The sequence below is a fragment of the Carassius auratus genome, unplaced genomic scaffold (assembly GCF_003368295.1).
Source record: "Carassius auratus strain Wakin unplaced genomic scaffold, ASM336829v1 scaf_tig00015407, whole genome shotgun sequence".
Classification (NCBI taxonomy): Eukaryota; Metazoa; Chordata; class Actinopteri; order Cypriniformes; family Cyprinidae; genus Carassius; species Carassius auratus.
The window spans coordinates 5,088-21,885 of NW_020524585.1; the positions used below are offsets into that span (position 1 = coordinate 5,088).

The 16,798-nt window shown below is 36.9% G+C and overlaps 2 protein-coding genes and 1 long non-coding RNA gene across 3 annotated transcripts; 2 read left to right on the forward strand and 1 right to left on the reverse strand.

Moving 5' to 3' along the window:
* Positions 1-228: 228 nt before the first annotated feature.
* Positions 229-3,612, forward strand: LOC113074812 (SERTA domain-containing protein 4; the record flags this gene model as incomplete). The annotated part of the gene is given in 3 exon segments (XM_026247557.1): positions 229-397; positions 602-729; positions 1,557-3,612. Coding segments are annotated over 3 exon segments (996 nt in total). The 3' UTR covers positions 2,271-3,612.
* Positions 3,613-8,316: 4,704 nt separating this feature from the next.
* Positions 8,317-14,080, forward strand: LOC113074813 (uncharacterized). Its single transcript, XM_026247558.1, has 3 exons — positions 8,317-8,432; positions 8,981-9,066; positions 12,933-14,080. Exons 2-3 carry the CDS (start codon positions 9,044-9,046, stop codon positions 13,708-13,710), a joined length of 801 nt encoding a protein of 266 aa, XP_026103343.1. The 5' UTR covers positions 8,317-8,432; positions 8,981-9,043; the 3' UTR covers positions 13,711-14,080.
* A 2,089-nt stretch (positions 14,081-16,169) lies between these two features.
* Positions 16,170-16,471, reverse strand: LOC113074814 (uncharacterized). Its single transcript, XR_003280815.1, has 2 exons — positions 16,425-16,471; positions 16,170-16,320 (listed from the first exon to the last, which is right to left on the reverse strand). It is a non-coding gene; the product is annotated as an uncharacterized LOC113074814 (long non-coding RNA).
* Between the last annotated feature and the right edge of the window lie 327 nt (positions 16,472-16,798).

The window sequence follows — 16,798 nt, forward strand, 5'->3', positions numbered from 1 at the left end:
AAGAATATTTCAACTGTTGTTGTGTTTACAAAGTATACAAAATGGGGTACAAAACAACCCTGGACCCCAGTGACTTTTACTGTACAGAATAAATGTCTTCTGTATTCCATAGAAGACATAAAGTCATCCAGGGTTGAAATAAAATGAAAATTCTCATCACTTACTCATGTATGACAGAATTGCATTATGCATTTTTTAAATAATTATGTTTGTGTGTTTGTTGTTTAGGACTGAGGTGAAACTATGGCTTTGGTCCTATCAATGAACCCTTTTTGTGAGCCTGAATCCGAAGCCCCGCCACCAATCTACCAACCGATCTGGGATTCGGAGCATTGCAGTAAAAGCTGTATCTCCACCTCCTCACCACCAGGGGGTAACACCCAAGGGCTCATTGAAGGTCTGAAACTAATCTCATCACTGAAAAACAGACTACCATGAACAGATGGTGCTGATGATGTTCCATTCCAAACTAGACGTTTCAAAATCTGTTATCCAGTTTTGGTACTAAAACAGGCCAGAAATTCTCTCCATACCAGTCTTTGATCTAGAAGACATAGCCTATTAATGAAACTCTGTCTGAACCTTCCCGTTTTGTCTCCAGAGCCCCATTACAGACGAGCTCCTGATCATGTGATGGATCGTGTGGCCCTGTCACGGATCTCATATTTCAAGAGGAAATTTGTGGAGGATGAAGAACCTGCACTGAGCTTCAGGAGTTACTGTCACACTGTAAGTGCTAGCCTTACATAATAGTACATATTTCTACACAACACTTTATATTATTCATAATACTTTCAGTAATTCATGTAACTGTATGACGCTGTAATAATTTTTGCATAGACTAGCATTACCACTGAAGAACCTGTAAACACCAGGGTTTATTATTTTTTTTATAATTGTAAAGGTGAGGATGGTGATATTTCATGCAGAAGTCACTTTAAAAAATGTAGATTAATGTGATGAACTGTATGCATGCAGTGAATGTATTCCGAAATCTTTCAGCTTCACATGAAATTCATGACTGGATTCATAATAAAGCATTCCTATTAAAATTCCTGAATTTAATTTCAGATTAAAATTCGCTGAGCATACCTCATTTGTCTTTTTTTTTTTTTATTATTAAATATGTTAATTGCAAATTTTTTTTACTTGAAGATTTAGTTTGAACGTAAATTAAACTCAAATTTTAGCCGTTAGAAATTCATATGAAAATATTTAATAAAAAAAATTTTTTTTTAGTAATTTTATTATTCATTTTAATTTAGTTTCTATTTTTTTGTAGTGCACATTTAGATTTTTTTTTTTGCTTTCAGTTTTTATTTCTATTCCTATTTTACTAAACTGAAATATTTCTGCACTGCTAGGTTTTATCGTTTAACAGTTTTTGTTTCCCTACTGTTTATCACTTTATTACACTACATACCTCTGCAAACGAAACAAAGCATTCACCAACATCTTGCACCTTGATTTGTTCCTCACAACACATGAATCATACATGTTAGCTTGATAACTGAACTTACCTCATTTATGAATGTTCATTTTGTCTTCTGGGCCAGCAGGTGTCACCGGTCTTGGAGGAGCGTGCACACATTCTCCGTCTTTCTCTCGAGAAGCTGCGTTTCATGGATGACCCCGAGTCCTTCTTACGGCGCTCCGTACTCATCAACAACCTTCTCCGTCGTCTCAGAAACGAAATCCTCCTCCAGAGTGACTGGTGCTTCCCATCAGGTTCCACAGCAACACCTTATTCCCTCCAAACACCTGCCACAAATACCCCTCTTCCCCCTCCTGCCCTGCAGCCCTGCATTACACCGCCCGGGCCGTACCGCAAACGCCTGCGTCTGCTGAGGCGTGAAGGTCCAGAGTGTGTCCCTGCCTGCTGCTGTTTATACGCATCCGGCCGTTACCTCCAGCTCCCCCTGTCTGTGTACGAACGGGATGTATACTCCAACTCTCACCCTTCTTCTTCATCATCATCAACTTCAGTAAGATTTCCACAGCTGCTGGAGGAGGAGGATGAGGAGGAGGACAGTGATGAAGAAGAGGACTCTGTGTGTCCTATGTTGGCTCTGTGTCATGCTGAAACCAGAGAGCAGAACAGGGCATGGGATGGTCTGCAGAGCCACAAGGAAAACAAGACCCTGGAGAAAAAGAGAGAAAAGGGGAAGGAGAAGGCTAGAGGAGGGGAGGTTTCACACCGATGGCTTTCAGACGCTATAGGTTCTGGACACCATGGGGCTCTCCCCAGGGCTCACTTGAGGGGAAAATAACAACAGAACACTTGCTGTGGAAACAAAGGAAGAAACTGGTTTCCAGCAGCTTTATAGATCCGTTATACAAACCAGAATATCAAAGTTTTCTTAATTTTTAGGTACTTTTTGTACTTCTGGATTACGCAACATCACAAATCAAAAGGGACAGCGAAATCACTCGGCTTTTGCGGAAACTACCATACTGTGCCTTAAATGTTCTCGTTTAATGTGTTTGATGTGTTTGTGGATATTTGTGACTGAACCAATCCACAAAGAAGTATGGAAGCTTGTTTCCATACACTCACAATTCAGAGACGAAAAGGTGAACTGCAAGGTATAAATTCATAATTGTGATAAGAAAAACAGAACTGTAAAATAAAAAAAGTCACAATAATCTTTTTTTATTTTTTTTATCTCATGGCAGAAAAAAAAAGAATTGTGATATATAAATTTGTAATTCAAAAGGATATAAACTCTGAATTGTGAGAAAGAATTCTGAGTTTATACCAGTTCCGAAGAATTACAAGTTTATATCTCACAATCCTGTGTTTATATCTTGCAATTCTGCCATTTTATTTATTCCGTAGCAGAAATGGCCTTTCATAGTGATGGGGACCATGTGAAAAAAGATTCACACTCATTCAGAATTTGTAAGGAAAAAATAATAATAATGAAAAAAAATTTCAAAATAAAATTTTGTTAATATCATAGGCACCTGTCGAAATGCATGACCTGGGTTGCTGTCCATGATGATAATCACATTTACATGCAGTGTATTTTAGCCAGAATGCATGAGGCCCTGAAGCTGGCCATAATGTTCAATACAATTCTATTGCATTTAGCACCCTTAATATTTAATATATTTACATATTCAGGAGACAAAACATCTTAATTGACACCAGCTGACAGAGATCACGGATACAGTTACCTCAGTGTCCTTATTAATCTGTTATTTTGAGGTCCAATGATCCAAGTGATTTGTAGGAAAGAGGGAATCTTCATTTACTATGAAAGCTGTTATTTTCATGCACTTTTTTTATATTGTTTGCGTTTTCTCCGCATTTATTTTATTTGTAAAAACACATAATGGGAGAACCTCAGACATGATCACAACTTATACAGGCAACAATGCTGGTAGGAAATGAAATAAAATCTTAAACATTGTTCTGGTTTGATTTCTGTGTGTGTTTTTGTGAAATGTGTTAAGAATAAAATGATCTCAAGCTCACAATGTTCCCTTTATCTCCTTGTGATGTTATTATATCTGGCATGCAGCTTATTTCTTTGGATTCTCTCTCTCTCACGCACACACTTTCTCTCTCACTCACTCATTCACTCTTATTACTCTTGCTGTCACCTTTTTGCATCCTTCCTCTCTTCTCCATTATCACTATGGAAACAATGTTTACTGGAAGAGCAGTCTGGGATCCCCTGAGGCAAAAAAAAAAAGAAAAAAATGTTAATGGCAAACACACACACCTCAGTCAAACATGCACTCAGTGGTTATTATGAACACACCCATACACAGCACACAATGTACATTTGTCAATGTCCTTGTTTGCATATTTATCAGATTAATAACACTGCTTGGAGAAGTACAGCACACGAGGAGTACTCAAAGTGTTTCAATAACTGTTTGTCTATCATTGGAAATGTTGCTTCATCTTAATCTTATGAAGTATAGTCCAAATATAATCTGTCTATTTTCACCACTGAGGTTAGTCACTTTTTCACAAAGATCTTGGACCCTCAGAGGGATGGGAGGTTCAAGTTTTCCCGGGTCTGCACAACAAGTGAGCAGGCATAAATATGTTAATGTGTCAACTTGAAACAACTTTTGTTTAAAGATTTACTTGTTTTCATGACTCAGAGTTGACTCTTTCTTTTGAAAGATAATAACTTTATACATGGTGCACTTTTAGATTTAAAACTTTGCAGGATGTTTTCATTCACTTAGAGATGTGATACACCGCATGAAAGGTATTTTTTTTCTCCAAGATTCATAATAGGTGCACTTTAATGAGGTCAGGACTTGGGCAGTTTATGATTTGTTGACTTCCTTGTTCTAAACCAAGTGTGAAAAATACATAGACAAATTTTTATATATGGTGCAGTTTACACGGCCTAGGCTACAGTATCTTACTTTAGAGTGTTCAGGAATTAAATGGGTCATATGATGGAATTAAAATGTTTCCTTTCTCTTTTGAGTGTTACAAGCTCTTGGTGCATAAAAAAGATCTGTGAAGTTAGGGTTAGGTTTGGTGATATTCTTTATAAAAGTTAAGACTTGTCCACGCGCTCCTAAAATCACTCGTTTAAACACGCCCCCACGTCTACGTCACTGTGTGGGAAGATTTGCATAATCGGCCAAATGTTTACGCAGAGAAAACAGATGTAACTTTGATTCTCGCTGTAGTTTTGTTGTTGCCACCATGCTGTGGAGACATTGCTTCGTTTTGAAAGCAAAACTATATTGTTTGGCCTTTTAAAAGAGGACGATATCCGCTTCGCCATGCCAAGGGCTGATCCGTGCTGGTCGCTGAGGAAATACATCAACTTTGCGCTGTGGATCGCCAGATCGGCTTTCACCGTGGACAAAGCGGAGTTCAGCCCAGGGTCATCATATGTGGCCTTCGTCGAATCCGACCAGCCGTGCCGTTCTCAAGTCCACCGACCGTTCCTCACTCAAGCTCACAGTGTGTGACACTGTGTGATGCATTTTATGAAGAACTGTTTCCTGAACCTGCAGACTACCCTACAATTGGTCTGTGCTCAGAGGCTTTTCTATAATGTGAGACAGTTCCAACTTTGCAAGGACAGTCTGACACTTCTAACTCACAGCCTGTGAGTACATGTTTTATATTCAAAGAATTTGCCACTGATGATTCAAACGCTTTTGAGCAGGGTAGAGTAGCGCTTGTGGTTTGTCATTTCTCCAATTACAAATACAGACATGGTTTTATGTTTATGCAGCTCGATATGCAATGTATTAAATCATTATGTCCCCACTGGATGCAACAAATGCCTTGTTGGGATGGGTTTTATTGGTTTAGTCTGGTCCTGTCGGGGAGATGGCATCCCAGTGCTAAGGGGCATAACATTTCTGTCTCATTCTTGAGGTATTCAGCCAATCACAACGCACTCGACAGCTGGTCAATCAGTGTACACCTCGCTTTTCAGAACGATGACCTTTGCAAAAATCTATGTGTTTCAGAAAGGCAGGGCATAGAGGAAAATAATGTGTTATAATATGGTATAATCTGAACAATTTTTGCTGGACAGAATCAAAAGATTTGATTCACTGGGATGAATCAAAAATCGCCATTCACAGCTGACTCTTTTGTGGTGAGTAGTTGGTATTCAACGTCACCGAAGACACTTGTTATAAATTACCCCCCTGATTAAGCCTCCCAATCACAGAATCAATCACTTTTGGGACAGATTAGCCCTACAGCCACCCTCTTTCAGAATTAGAGAGGTGATATGTTGAAGTAAAAGTGGATTTAACGCAGCGTTATGGAGCCTTTATAAAGAAAGATTGCAAAAGGAGGGTTGATTCTTATGTCGCTCTTGCCTTTTTTCCGTCTCATTACCACGTTTTGTCTTTCTTCATCTTTCCTGAACCATTCTTGACTAACATATTGTTGTAGTTCAATCATTCTCTTGCACACTTCCCCAACCACCAATCTCCTATTTTCATATCTGTGTAATGACAGGTCTGGCTGCGCTTTTGAATTATTTGAGAAAAGTGTTCCCAGTCTGACTAATGATACAGGATACAGGAGCTATCAAACAGGGAGAGACATTTTTCATTGGGAAGAATGTTATTTGCGGCATTTACACACAGTTAAACAAACAAGATGTAAACAAAACAACCCCAAAAAAATCTTCACACACTCTGAATGCTCTTAAATCTCACATGAGTCTAATTTCAACCCTGACAGCCGGCCTCGGCGTTCACCTCACCTTCCCTGGGGCACCATGGCAGTTTGAGAGAGGAACTGTGTGTGGGTGTGTTGTGATGCACAGTGTGACAAGCATCATGTCATTGTCAACACTAATAGAGGAGCAGAGTAGCATGATGCCTCTACTCTCTCGCTCTCTCTTTCTGTTCTTCCAGGCGTAGAATCTGTCTAATGCTACTGGCTCAAACTGTCATCCATCAACACATATCTTTGGCAGCTCTGTGTTTCCATGGCAACTCCCCCTTGCCAGGCAGAGGTTTTCGATCAAAAGGCATTCATTGCCAGATTTTTCCCTGCCTCTTTTCACCCTCATCCCTGGCTGACTTCCTCTTTTCTTTTCTTTTTTCTGACTGATTGTTTTCATCCCTTGCCTGCTCTTTTTCCATCTCCTTCTTTCACCATCTCATGTTATCCATCTATTATTCTTACGCCTTATAAACATTTCTCTCTTTTAATAAATATATTTTTTCTTTACTGTTTGTTACTTTAAAGCATCTCATCAGAAACACTGGAGGAAAGGATTATAATAGTTGTCTGTATTACAGGCATAATATTGTGAAACTGATGAGAAATAAAAACCTGATTTCATGAGAAAATAGAACAATTTTTCAAGGTAGCAATTTCATATGGATTTGTACAATGGGATTCATACAAAAAATGTGATAGAAAATTCATAGAAATCCATAAAAATTGGCCATTTGCCAAAACATAAAGTAGTTGATAAACCAGCGACAGTGTTTAACACTGGAATAAATTACTTACTCATAAACCTAAATTACACATAGCTATGTTAGCCTAGCTATGTTTTTTTGTTTGCTTGTTTGTTTGTTGGAATGTACTTGTGATCTTTGGTCATTGTTAAATTGTTTTGTTATATTGAAGATTAGAAAAATGGAATTGCCATTGTGATTGTGTTGGAACTAATCTGTCTGAAATTGCAGTTGTAAATGCTGTATGACGTGGCAAAATAAGACAATCAGAACATACAAAGAATTCTATGGAGCAGGATTTTAGACCAATGAGATTTTACTGTGCGTGGGGCGACCAAGTACAGTGCCACAAACAAAGTGATAAAACCAACAATAGTTGTGCAGTGTGCATGATTCTTTATTACTTTAATCAACAATTTGTCTCCTCTGCATCACCCTAGCACCATTTTGGAGAGTATCCACTCAACCCAAACAGTGTAGGCTGTTCTGTCAGCTGCGCCATGAAGATACATTTTTTATACATTTTCTATAGTTTGCTCTTTGATCTGAGTGAAAACAGCGTATCCACGTGCCACAGTTGACACAGAACAGCATACGCTGTTTTCATTCAGTAGATACTCACCAAAATGTTGCTAGGGTGATGCAGAGGAGACAAATTGTTAATATTTATTTATAATAATTGAATTATTTTTGTTTTCTTTGCATACAAAATGTATTCTCATAGCTTCTTAAAACTATGATTGAAACCCTGATGTTACATGGACCGATGTCCTTGTTACGCTTCTGACCTTGATCATTGTACTACTCTTGGGGTCAGAGAGCTCTCAGGTATGCATCAAAAATATATTAATTTGTGTAAATTTTTGGATGAACTAAGCCTTCAAGAGCACTTCATCCAACAATGTGCCCCTATTATGCCATTTTAATGGTTACTAATATTGTTTTCGAAGTCTCATAGGATTACATGCATGCAATGTTAAAAAATGCTTTTGTTTTCGTCTCAAAATATGCATTTATTATCACCTTATTTTCCAGTGATTCTTAAATGATTAGTTTGAAGCAGTCCAAAGATTCAGTCTCTCTAAACTCCTCATTTCTGTGAGCTCAGATTGTAATGTCCAGGCCTCACAGGTGAAGAAAAAAAAAGCACTCGATAGACGGAATCAAAAATTGTATTTGAATTTAAATGTATGTTCATTTATTGTTTGACAGATACATTATTTTAAATATTAAATATACTACAATACAGCTCTATGTGTATTTTCTTTGAAATACAGAGATAGTCGTTATACTTGTTCTGTTTCTTCAGTTTCTCCCCGCCTACAAAATGAAATATTTGCTTCCTGGAAAGTGGTGGTAACATTTAACTGAAATTGAAACTTACTGGGGTCTTTTAAGTTAAACAGACTGTGAAGAGCCTAAACTGGTAGAAGACAACATTTGCTGAAAACATCACTTTAAAAACATTCTCTTTCATTTGACCACTGAACAAAGATCTACAATAGGTAATTCTGTTCAACTGCCTTTTTCTGTATGTTTTATGCATAAATACATGGACAAACCTCTTTAGTATTTTAAAGTGTTGTAGGAGTTTTACATCTAAATGAACATTAAGTCTCATATGTCAAACAAACTAGAACCTATTATTGACTTTTACTATTATTATTATTATTGAAATTTAAAGAATCTATTTTATTAATAAAAATCTGTTTATTTCCAAATTGAACAAGCACCCTAAAAGATATAGGCTATTTATGCTGATTTTATTTGTACACCTATCACTAAAACTAACTTCGATACAACATTCTGTTCTATGTAATAAATATTAGATAACTTTAACTGTTATATGTGTGGAATACTGATTCTGACAGAATTTGATCAGTATGTCATTTGCTGTTTTCTTAAAGCAAAAACTCAACAATGAAGATGATAAATGGGATATATGGCTTTAATATAATACTTATGTCACAAAATTACCACAGAAAAAAAATGTCTACTTGTTCCATTTACTTATTAGTAGTTGAAAATACTTACTGTATCTTGTGTTCAACAGAGTCCATACTCTGGACTGGACATTCTACTGGACTGGACCATAAGAATTGCTTTTTGACCTTTGATGTCCTCCGCTATGTGTGAGAAGTAAGTTGCCTCTACCAATGTAGATTTCATTTGAAATATTCAGGAAGATCAGAAAGTTTACAACAACACAGTATCAAACCTGTTTGGAATCCAAAAGTTTAAGAAAAATGCCCCTACAGTAAATCTTTACACTGTGTTAATATTACAGTGAAATGTACTCGTGTAAGTAGTCGCTGAACCTGATTTTACCAAGTGAGACATGTTCCTGGGACAACATCTTTGTTGTCCCTGGAACAACATTGTGATTAACCAATCAGATTTGAAGAACCAGTTTATAGATTTTGTGAAGTTTACGCTTAAAATCACTGTTTGGTGATTGTACATCAGTGTCACACATCTATAATTTCCTCTGATTTTAGGGATTACTCATGGTTAAGGTTAGGTTTAGGAGTAGGAATCAGTGGCGGCTCCAGACAATTTTGATTGGGGGGGCAATGGGGGGGTCCTGGTCTTTTCAAGGGGGGTCTCATGAAAACCAACAAAAAATACAGTGGACATGGCTAATAACTGCATATTTCTGCTACTAAACAACAAAAACACCTTTGCAATGTAAACAAATGACAGGCTACATTTGTTATTCATATCCTTCACACTGCACTTTCATGTCAGGTATATTATGCATTTTTATTGACATTGATATTTTTACATTTATTTCCAGATAGATATTATTGAGTTTACAGGCTAAAGTGGTCTTGCTGTTGTAAACACTGTTGCTTTTGTAGAAAAAATATTTGCATCACATTTAAAATATAATTATATTTTAATTCATTTCTGAATTGTTTTTATTTTTATAATGATAATTCAGAGAATGAGAAAATCTGAATAAGCCTTACCAGTGTTGTGATAATTATTTTTACGTGTTAAAAATAACTAAGTACTGTAATATAATAAAAGTTTATTCAAATAACATAAAAAAGACCAGACCCCTCGATGCCTGTGAAACTTTTCTCCCTCAAACAGCACGCTAGTGTTACTTCTACACTACAGGCTACCACAGCAATATAAACAACGTATCTGCATGTTCTCACATCACATCGTTCTTGTAAATAATAATAACTAAATAAACACCAAAATCACTTCGCTGAGAATGAAACACCACTTACCAGCTGCCACGATGTTGAAAATATCCTCTAGCAATTAAAAAATGCGCCTGCAGCATGAGGAATCTTCCCGGTTGGATGAGGTCGTAGTCAGGTGAACTGTCATCATGTTGGTCATTTTATTTACGGCTAAATTATTATTAATAAATTGTACTAATATTATGATTGGGCGTGGGCAGGCATTCACAAAAGTTTATGTTATTACAAAAAAAAATTGAGGAAATTTTGCTTTGACAAAAGGGCACTTAAGGGGCAAAGGAGCAGGTGCTCAAGTGAACCGGTTCTTTCGGACAATTCGATCAAATAAACCAGCTGAAAAAAAAAATGGTTCACCGGTTCTTTTGCGCTCGATGTAATGCCGTCATTGGCGATGATTGCCCTTCATTCAAGCCTTTGGTTTACCCGCGCTTATAACATTAGCAAAGAATCAGTTCAGAATCAATCACCAAAAGAATCAGTTCGGTTCAGATGCGCTCTGTGTCAGTCTGCTTCGCGCTGAATCACGCATGCGCAGTTATCATCAGCTCATCGGTTCTCGAATCGGACGCGTCCGACAGAAACGGTTCTCGGTTCAGTGTATGAATAAATGTCGAAATAATTATTATTTATTATTGTTCTGCGTAGTTTGAAGAGAAACATTTTTGGATCTTTATCCCGAATATATATATATTTTTAATCAGGAAGAGGCTGGGGGGTCAAATGGGGGGTCAAGGCATTTTTTGGCAGGGTCTTGAGACCCCCCAAGACCCCCCCTGGCGCCGCCGGTGGTAGGAATATGGTCAAGAATACATTTGTGGAGTAAAATGTTGTTCCAGGGTCAACAAAATATGTTGACCTAGGAACACATCTAACTCAGCAAAAAAAGGACGTAGTAGTCACAGGAAAAGGAGGCAGGTACCAGCGAAGATTTAAACAAGATTTTAATATTAAAATAAACACAAAAGAGCCCCTGGCGGATGAATGTATTTCAATTGTTTTAAACAACTCAACTCAAATCGAATTAAATTTATTATATTCTGATTTGGTGCTTCACTGACAAAGTATTTTAAAAAGGAAACATGCAAATCTTACCGTTTTCTCCTAGTTATATCCTTCAAATATATTGGTATTTTTCAAGATGACTTTACACGACATTAAGACCTCCGTGCAGCTGTAGCTGTCCAGTAATCCAGCAGTGTCCACCATAATATCTCTGTAAGTGTGCATCATCGCTCAATGTTCTCGCTAAAATATTTTTCATAACATGATCTTATTTTAAAGATTAATTATTGTGCACGGTGCACCTATAGCACTCCTCTGTGTCATAAAAGAAATACCATGTCACAGTAAAATTATGTTTGTTTTTAATGAAATTCTGTAATTATGTTGTTTTCAAAATTATGTAATTTCAGTGTTTATCTCCTTTAATTCGAGTTGAATATTTAATGTAAACGAGTATATCGACATGAAAACAGAGTTTATAATCTGTGATTACTTTTCTCACTCAATGAAAAAGAGTTTGTATGCATGGTTTATAATCTTTGTACAATGCATACATATTTACGGCAAGTAATTTTTTTATATATATATATATATATAAATCACGATATGCGCATGGAAAATTGCATACGCATTATGCCCATTTTGTGCGTAAGCAACGTTTATAAATGAGACCTCTGGCCTGGTACTCTCTCCTCTTACACTGACGTCACTCCTCCTTTTATCCTTCCGGAGCTACTCTTTGGGATTCGAGACCTGTGAGTGGCGCAGGTGTCACGCATTAGCACTTACTCCCACCCCTCTAGTCACGGTACTGTATAGGTCTAACAATAAGCTAATGTACTGTACCAATAAATGGAACAATCTGGGTTACATAGCCTATTGTAAAGTATTAGACATATTAGCAAGCAACAGATGAATAAGCTCATAAAAGCCCATTTATTTTGCTATGCTTTATTATATTAGTAGATGCATTTTATTGTTTGCCTTACTGTCATAAAGCATACCTTGACATTTGTTATTTATATAATTAAGTTGTCTCATGGAAGTTTTGGTTGTTTCATTTTAATCACCTGTATTTATGGTTGCTAAGTGGGCCAAAATGTTTTGTTTTGCTAAACAGGTTTTTTGTGACAACTGTATGTACACTCCGCCCAGGAAGGTGACACCCTTGTTGATCCTGGAACAACATTCCAATCAACCAATCAGAATTAAGATTTTTCAGAAAAGATCTGTTTTAGGCTTACAACCAGAGTTAGGTGCTTCTACACCCTTGTCAATCAGCTATCATTTCCCACTCATTTGGGGAATAAATTATGGGTAGGGTTAGGTTTAGAGGTTTAAACCAAAATATAGAGTGTATGTGGAGACTGTGCCCTCTCTTTGAGATGTACTGTTACCAAATAAGAAATAATTTGATTAGCAGGGACTGCTAAATTCCCTCTGATGGACCTTTAATACATTGTGACCTCATATAAAGATGCATTAGGATTGTTTTGACTAAAACTTTCAGATAGTGTATTTAAAGGATTTGTTTATATGTGTTATATATAGGGATAATGTACAGTCAATCAGTCCTCAAAAAACAAAACCCTTGAAGGGCGAGCCGGGCTACATGCATGTACAATAGAGAATTATTCACTGACTGCAAGGAATATATGAAAGTTCATTATTAAAATTGTTACATTTAAATTTAGGACAAAAATGGTTGTCCAAACTTTTTTTTATCCTTTGTTACCATAATTTTCCCTTAGAGTTAATGGCCATTTGTTTATTTCTTCCCAAAAGGAGAGATTTCACGGTACCTTCTCTTGATCTGCACTCACTCCTGTCAGTAAAGGTGAAAATCCGTCAGGAAGGATTGCTGGACTCACTACTGAAAACCAGTCTTGACTTCTCTATAAAAGCCCTGGAGGCCTTTCCTGCTTCCAAGCGGCATAATGTCTCTCTAACACTGGAAGGAGAGTGCCACCTGGTGTGTATCACTGCCGGAACACCTGTCCTGTCCTGCATGGTACATCTGGGCACAAACGGTCCAAAGCTCCTTCAAAGGATCAATCCAGAATCTCGACTCACGACCTCCAGCCTGGCAGAGAGCCATTTTGCTGGACATCACTGTTGTGATGAGTTGGAAAGCTGCTTCGAGCAAGCTACAAAAGCCCTGGCTAACATTAACCCATCAGATCTGGATCACATGGAGCTCAAGATCACCTGTGGAGAGCTGCACCTCACGTACAGTACCCATCAGCCCCTGCACACCCTCCACATCCAGCCACGCCGTAGAGTTTTCTTGGGCAAAACGCTGTCACTAGAGAAGATCCTAGAGACAAAGACCCAACTGGAGAAAAGCGGTGAGATGAAGAAAGACCTGCTCACGTGTTTTCAGTTCATGCTGCAGCATTCTAACCAGTATAAAGAGGATAATACACAGATAATTCTCCATGGTAATGGGGAGATGCTGGAGTTTGTCACTGGAAGAAAAGATAACCATACAACCAAGTACTTCATCTTCACCGATGCCCAGAACAAAGCTTACAGCCAGCGGGTGCTAGTTATGGGAATATGATTAGGAATCATGGAACAGCTGCTTTCATCTCAGTTATACAGGAGAACACCAGGCATATAGGTTATTAATCAGGTTATGAAGGGTGCGGAACTAAAATTTCCTAAGTAATACTAACATTAATAATTGTATGCATTTGGGACTGTGGTTATTACTTCCCATGCAAGATGGCAGATTTTCTTCAATAGAGAGATAGTATAATCCTAATCTCAATTGTAAATTGGTGTGTGTGTTTTCATTTATTGTTTGACAGATACAGTATTTTAAACATTAAATAAAGTGCAATACAGCTTGTTGTGTATATGTTTCTTTAAATTATTTTGTCATCATTCCTGTTCTGTTTCTTCTATTTCTCCCTGACTACAAAATTAAACATTTGTTTCCTGGAAAGTGGAAAACTTAATGGTGTTTAACTTACTACTTTTAAGTTAAATAGACTGTGAAGAGCCTACACTGGAAAACAGCATTTCAAGATGACATCAATTTAAAAACATTCTCTTTCATTTGTCTTTTTCCAGATGTTTTATACACAAAATACATGGACAAAATGGACCACCCTTTAGTATTTTAAAGTGTTGTAAGAGTTTACATCTGATAACACTGAATAAATGTTCATTAAGTCTCATATGTCAATCAAACTTATTATTGACTTGCTCTTTCAAAGCAAAAGGATCTTAAAGCTATATATATATATATATATATATATATATATATATATATATATATATATAATGAAAGTTCAACTTCCTTCTGCAGATCATTATCATCATATACTTACAGTGAGGTGTTCATTGAGATAAAGAAAAGTTTCTCTAACAGGCCGAATTTCACTCAAATAATCCACACTGTCATCACATACAGCAGTCATTTATGAAAAAGTAATTATCTCAAATAAATATAGTGGTCAGAAGTACATGGGTCTTTCATTACCCTGAATTGATCAAATTCAGTCAGAATACAGTATTTCACATACCCATATAATAGTTACAGTTATCTAATATAGAACAGAATGTCTTACCCGAGTTAGTTTTAGTGAGAGGAGTTCAAAGAAAATGTTCATTAATAGCCTATATTTTTTAGGGTGCTTGTTCAGTTTGGAAATAGGATATATATATATATATATATATATATATATATATATATATATATATATATATATATATATTCTCATCCAAAAGATCAGTATCCCAGCTCACAACTTCCAGTCCAGCAGAAAATCACTTTGCTGGACACTGCTGTCATTATGATGAGCTGTAAACCTTCTTCAAACAGGCCAGGGACGTCCTGAGCATGGAAGCAGATAAAAGCCCATCAGTTCTGGATCACATGGAGCTCAAAATCATCTATGGAGAGCTGCACCTCACATGCAGAGTACAGTAGCCTACTAGAGCATCCTGCATTCCCCTGCTACATCCAGTCACCTCACTAATTTGTAGTCTGGAAGAGCCGTTTTTTTTTTTACCGATTTCACAGAAAATTACGTGGTAAATGACGGGCACAAACTCCAAATTTTTAGTGTCAATATGCAAGATTTCCATTCAGACGGAAATGGAAACTCGAAACTTACAGTGAAATAGTTTTGTTATTCCCACCGAACAAAATTCTACCTTCCATTTGACCACTGGACAAAGATTAAGGTAAGACCAGAGCCATATAGAGAGAGAGTTGCGACAACGGAAGTTCGAAATGTTTGGTTGTCACGTGATTCGTGTAGACTTCAAATAGTTCCAGGAAGTGCGTTGGCGGCCATTCAAACTGATAAGAGTAGAGTGACAGAACTGCGATTTCTGGTAATAAGGAGTCAATAAATGCATTTATTTTATATGTTTATACAACACACTGACATATGTATGTAGCATGAGTATGTAGTTACAGCGATGTTGTTTTTAAAATATCAAATCGGGTAATATTTGAGGATTAGTGTTCAATTACCGTTATGTTAAAAACGTATTTCAGGCTAACGTTAAGTTTTATAAACACGGGTTCCTGTTGCCTTTTTACGTTACATATTGTCCATTTTTTCACTGATCTAATGTTAACTCATGTCATATTGATGACTTTCAGGTAGTACAGAGACAGGCTGGTGACAGGTGATTTTCAGCTGGCACCGCACTATGGGTCAATTCACTTTTACCAGCAGTAATTAGCATGTTAAATAAATGTAAAATGAAGCTTACTGTTTATAATTCTTACAATTACATATAGTAATATAATTATGTAGCCTATTATAAATAATATACCTATTATATCTAGTATAATTCTTACAATACTTATTCATGTACACAATATATTCAGGTTTAAAACAACTTAAGCAAACTCGTATATAAACATGTACACTGCCATTCAAAAGTAATGATGCTGAAAATTCAGGTTGGCATCACAGGAGTATATTCCATTTTAAAATAGAAAACAGTTATTTTAAATTGTAATTATACAATTAACTATTTACAGCAATTCATGAATACATTTCTAATAAATGTAATAGCATGACAAGCATTTTGTATGTGTCCTTTCTTTCATGTTGTCCTTGCATAGTCTCCACCGTGGTTTACTGTGCTGCGTGGGGTTGCTCCACTCAGTCAGAGAAAGGTGTGCGAATGTATGGCTTCCCCGCTGACATAGAGGGGAGAAAATAATGGTTGGCTCAAGTCAGCAGGAGCAATCTAAATACAAATAAAAATTACAACAAAAAAAAATTGTTAGGTAATTATACTTACATTTATTTGCACTTTTTTACATTGACAATGTTTTACTAGAAATAAGGAACAAGCAAAGCCTTGCAAAACCCAGGGAGCTGAGACTCATGGTGAGACATTGCAGGGAGTCATCAGTGTTACCTATAACTGTGCATTTAACCACCATGTGATATGTACTGTAAGTGGGTAGACAAAAAAAAGGTGTGTGTGGAAACTAAACTGAAGTCAGTATGCAGAAAAATTGCGGCAATGCAATTTGTCATGACCAAAAAATTCAAGAGTAGGCTGAGACCAGATGCTATTCCCACAATCTTTGTACACCGTCCTGTGGTCAAAAAGAGGAGGGCCCTGCTCCACGATGCACCCCTAGACCTGTGAACATACAAGAAATGGCT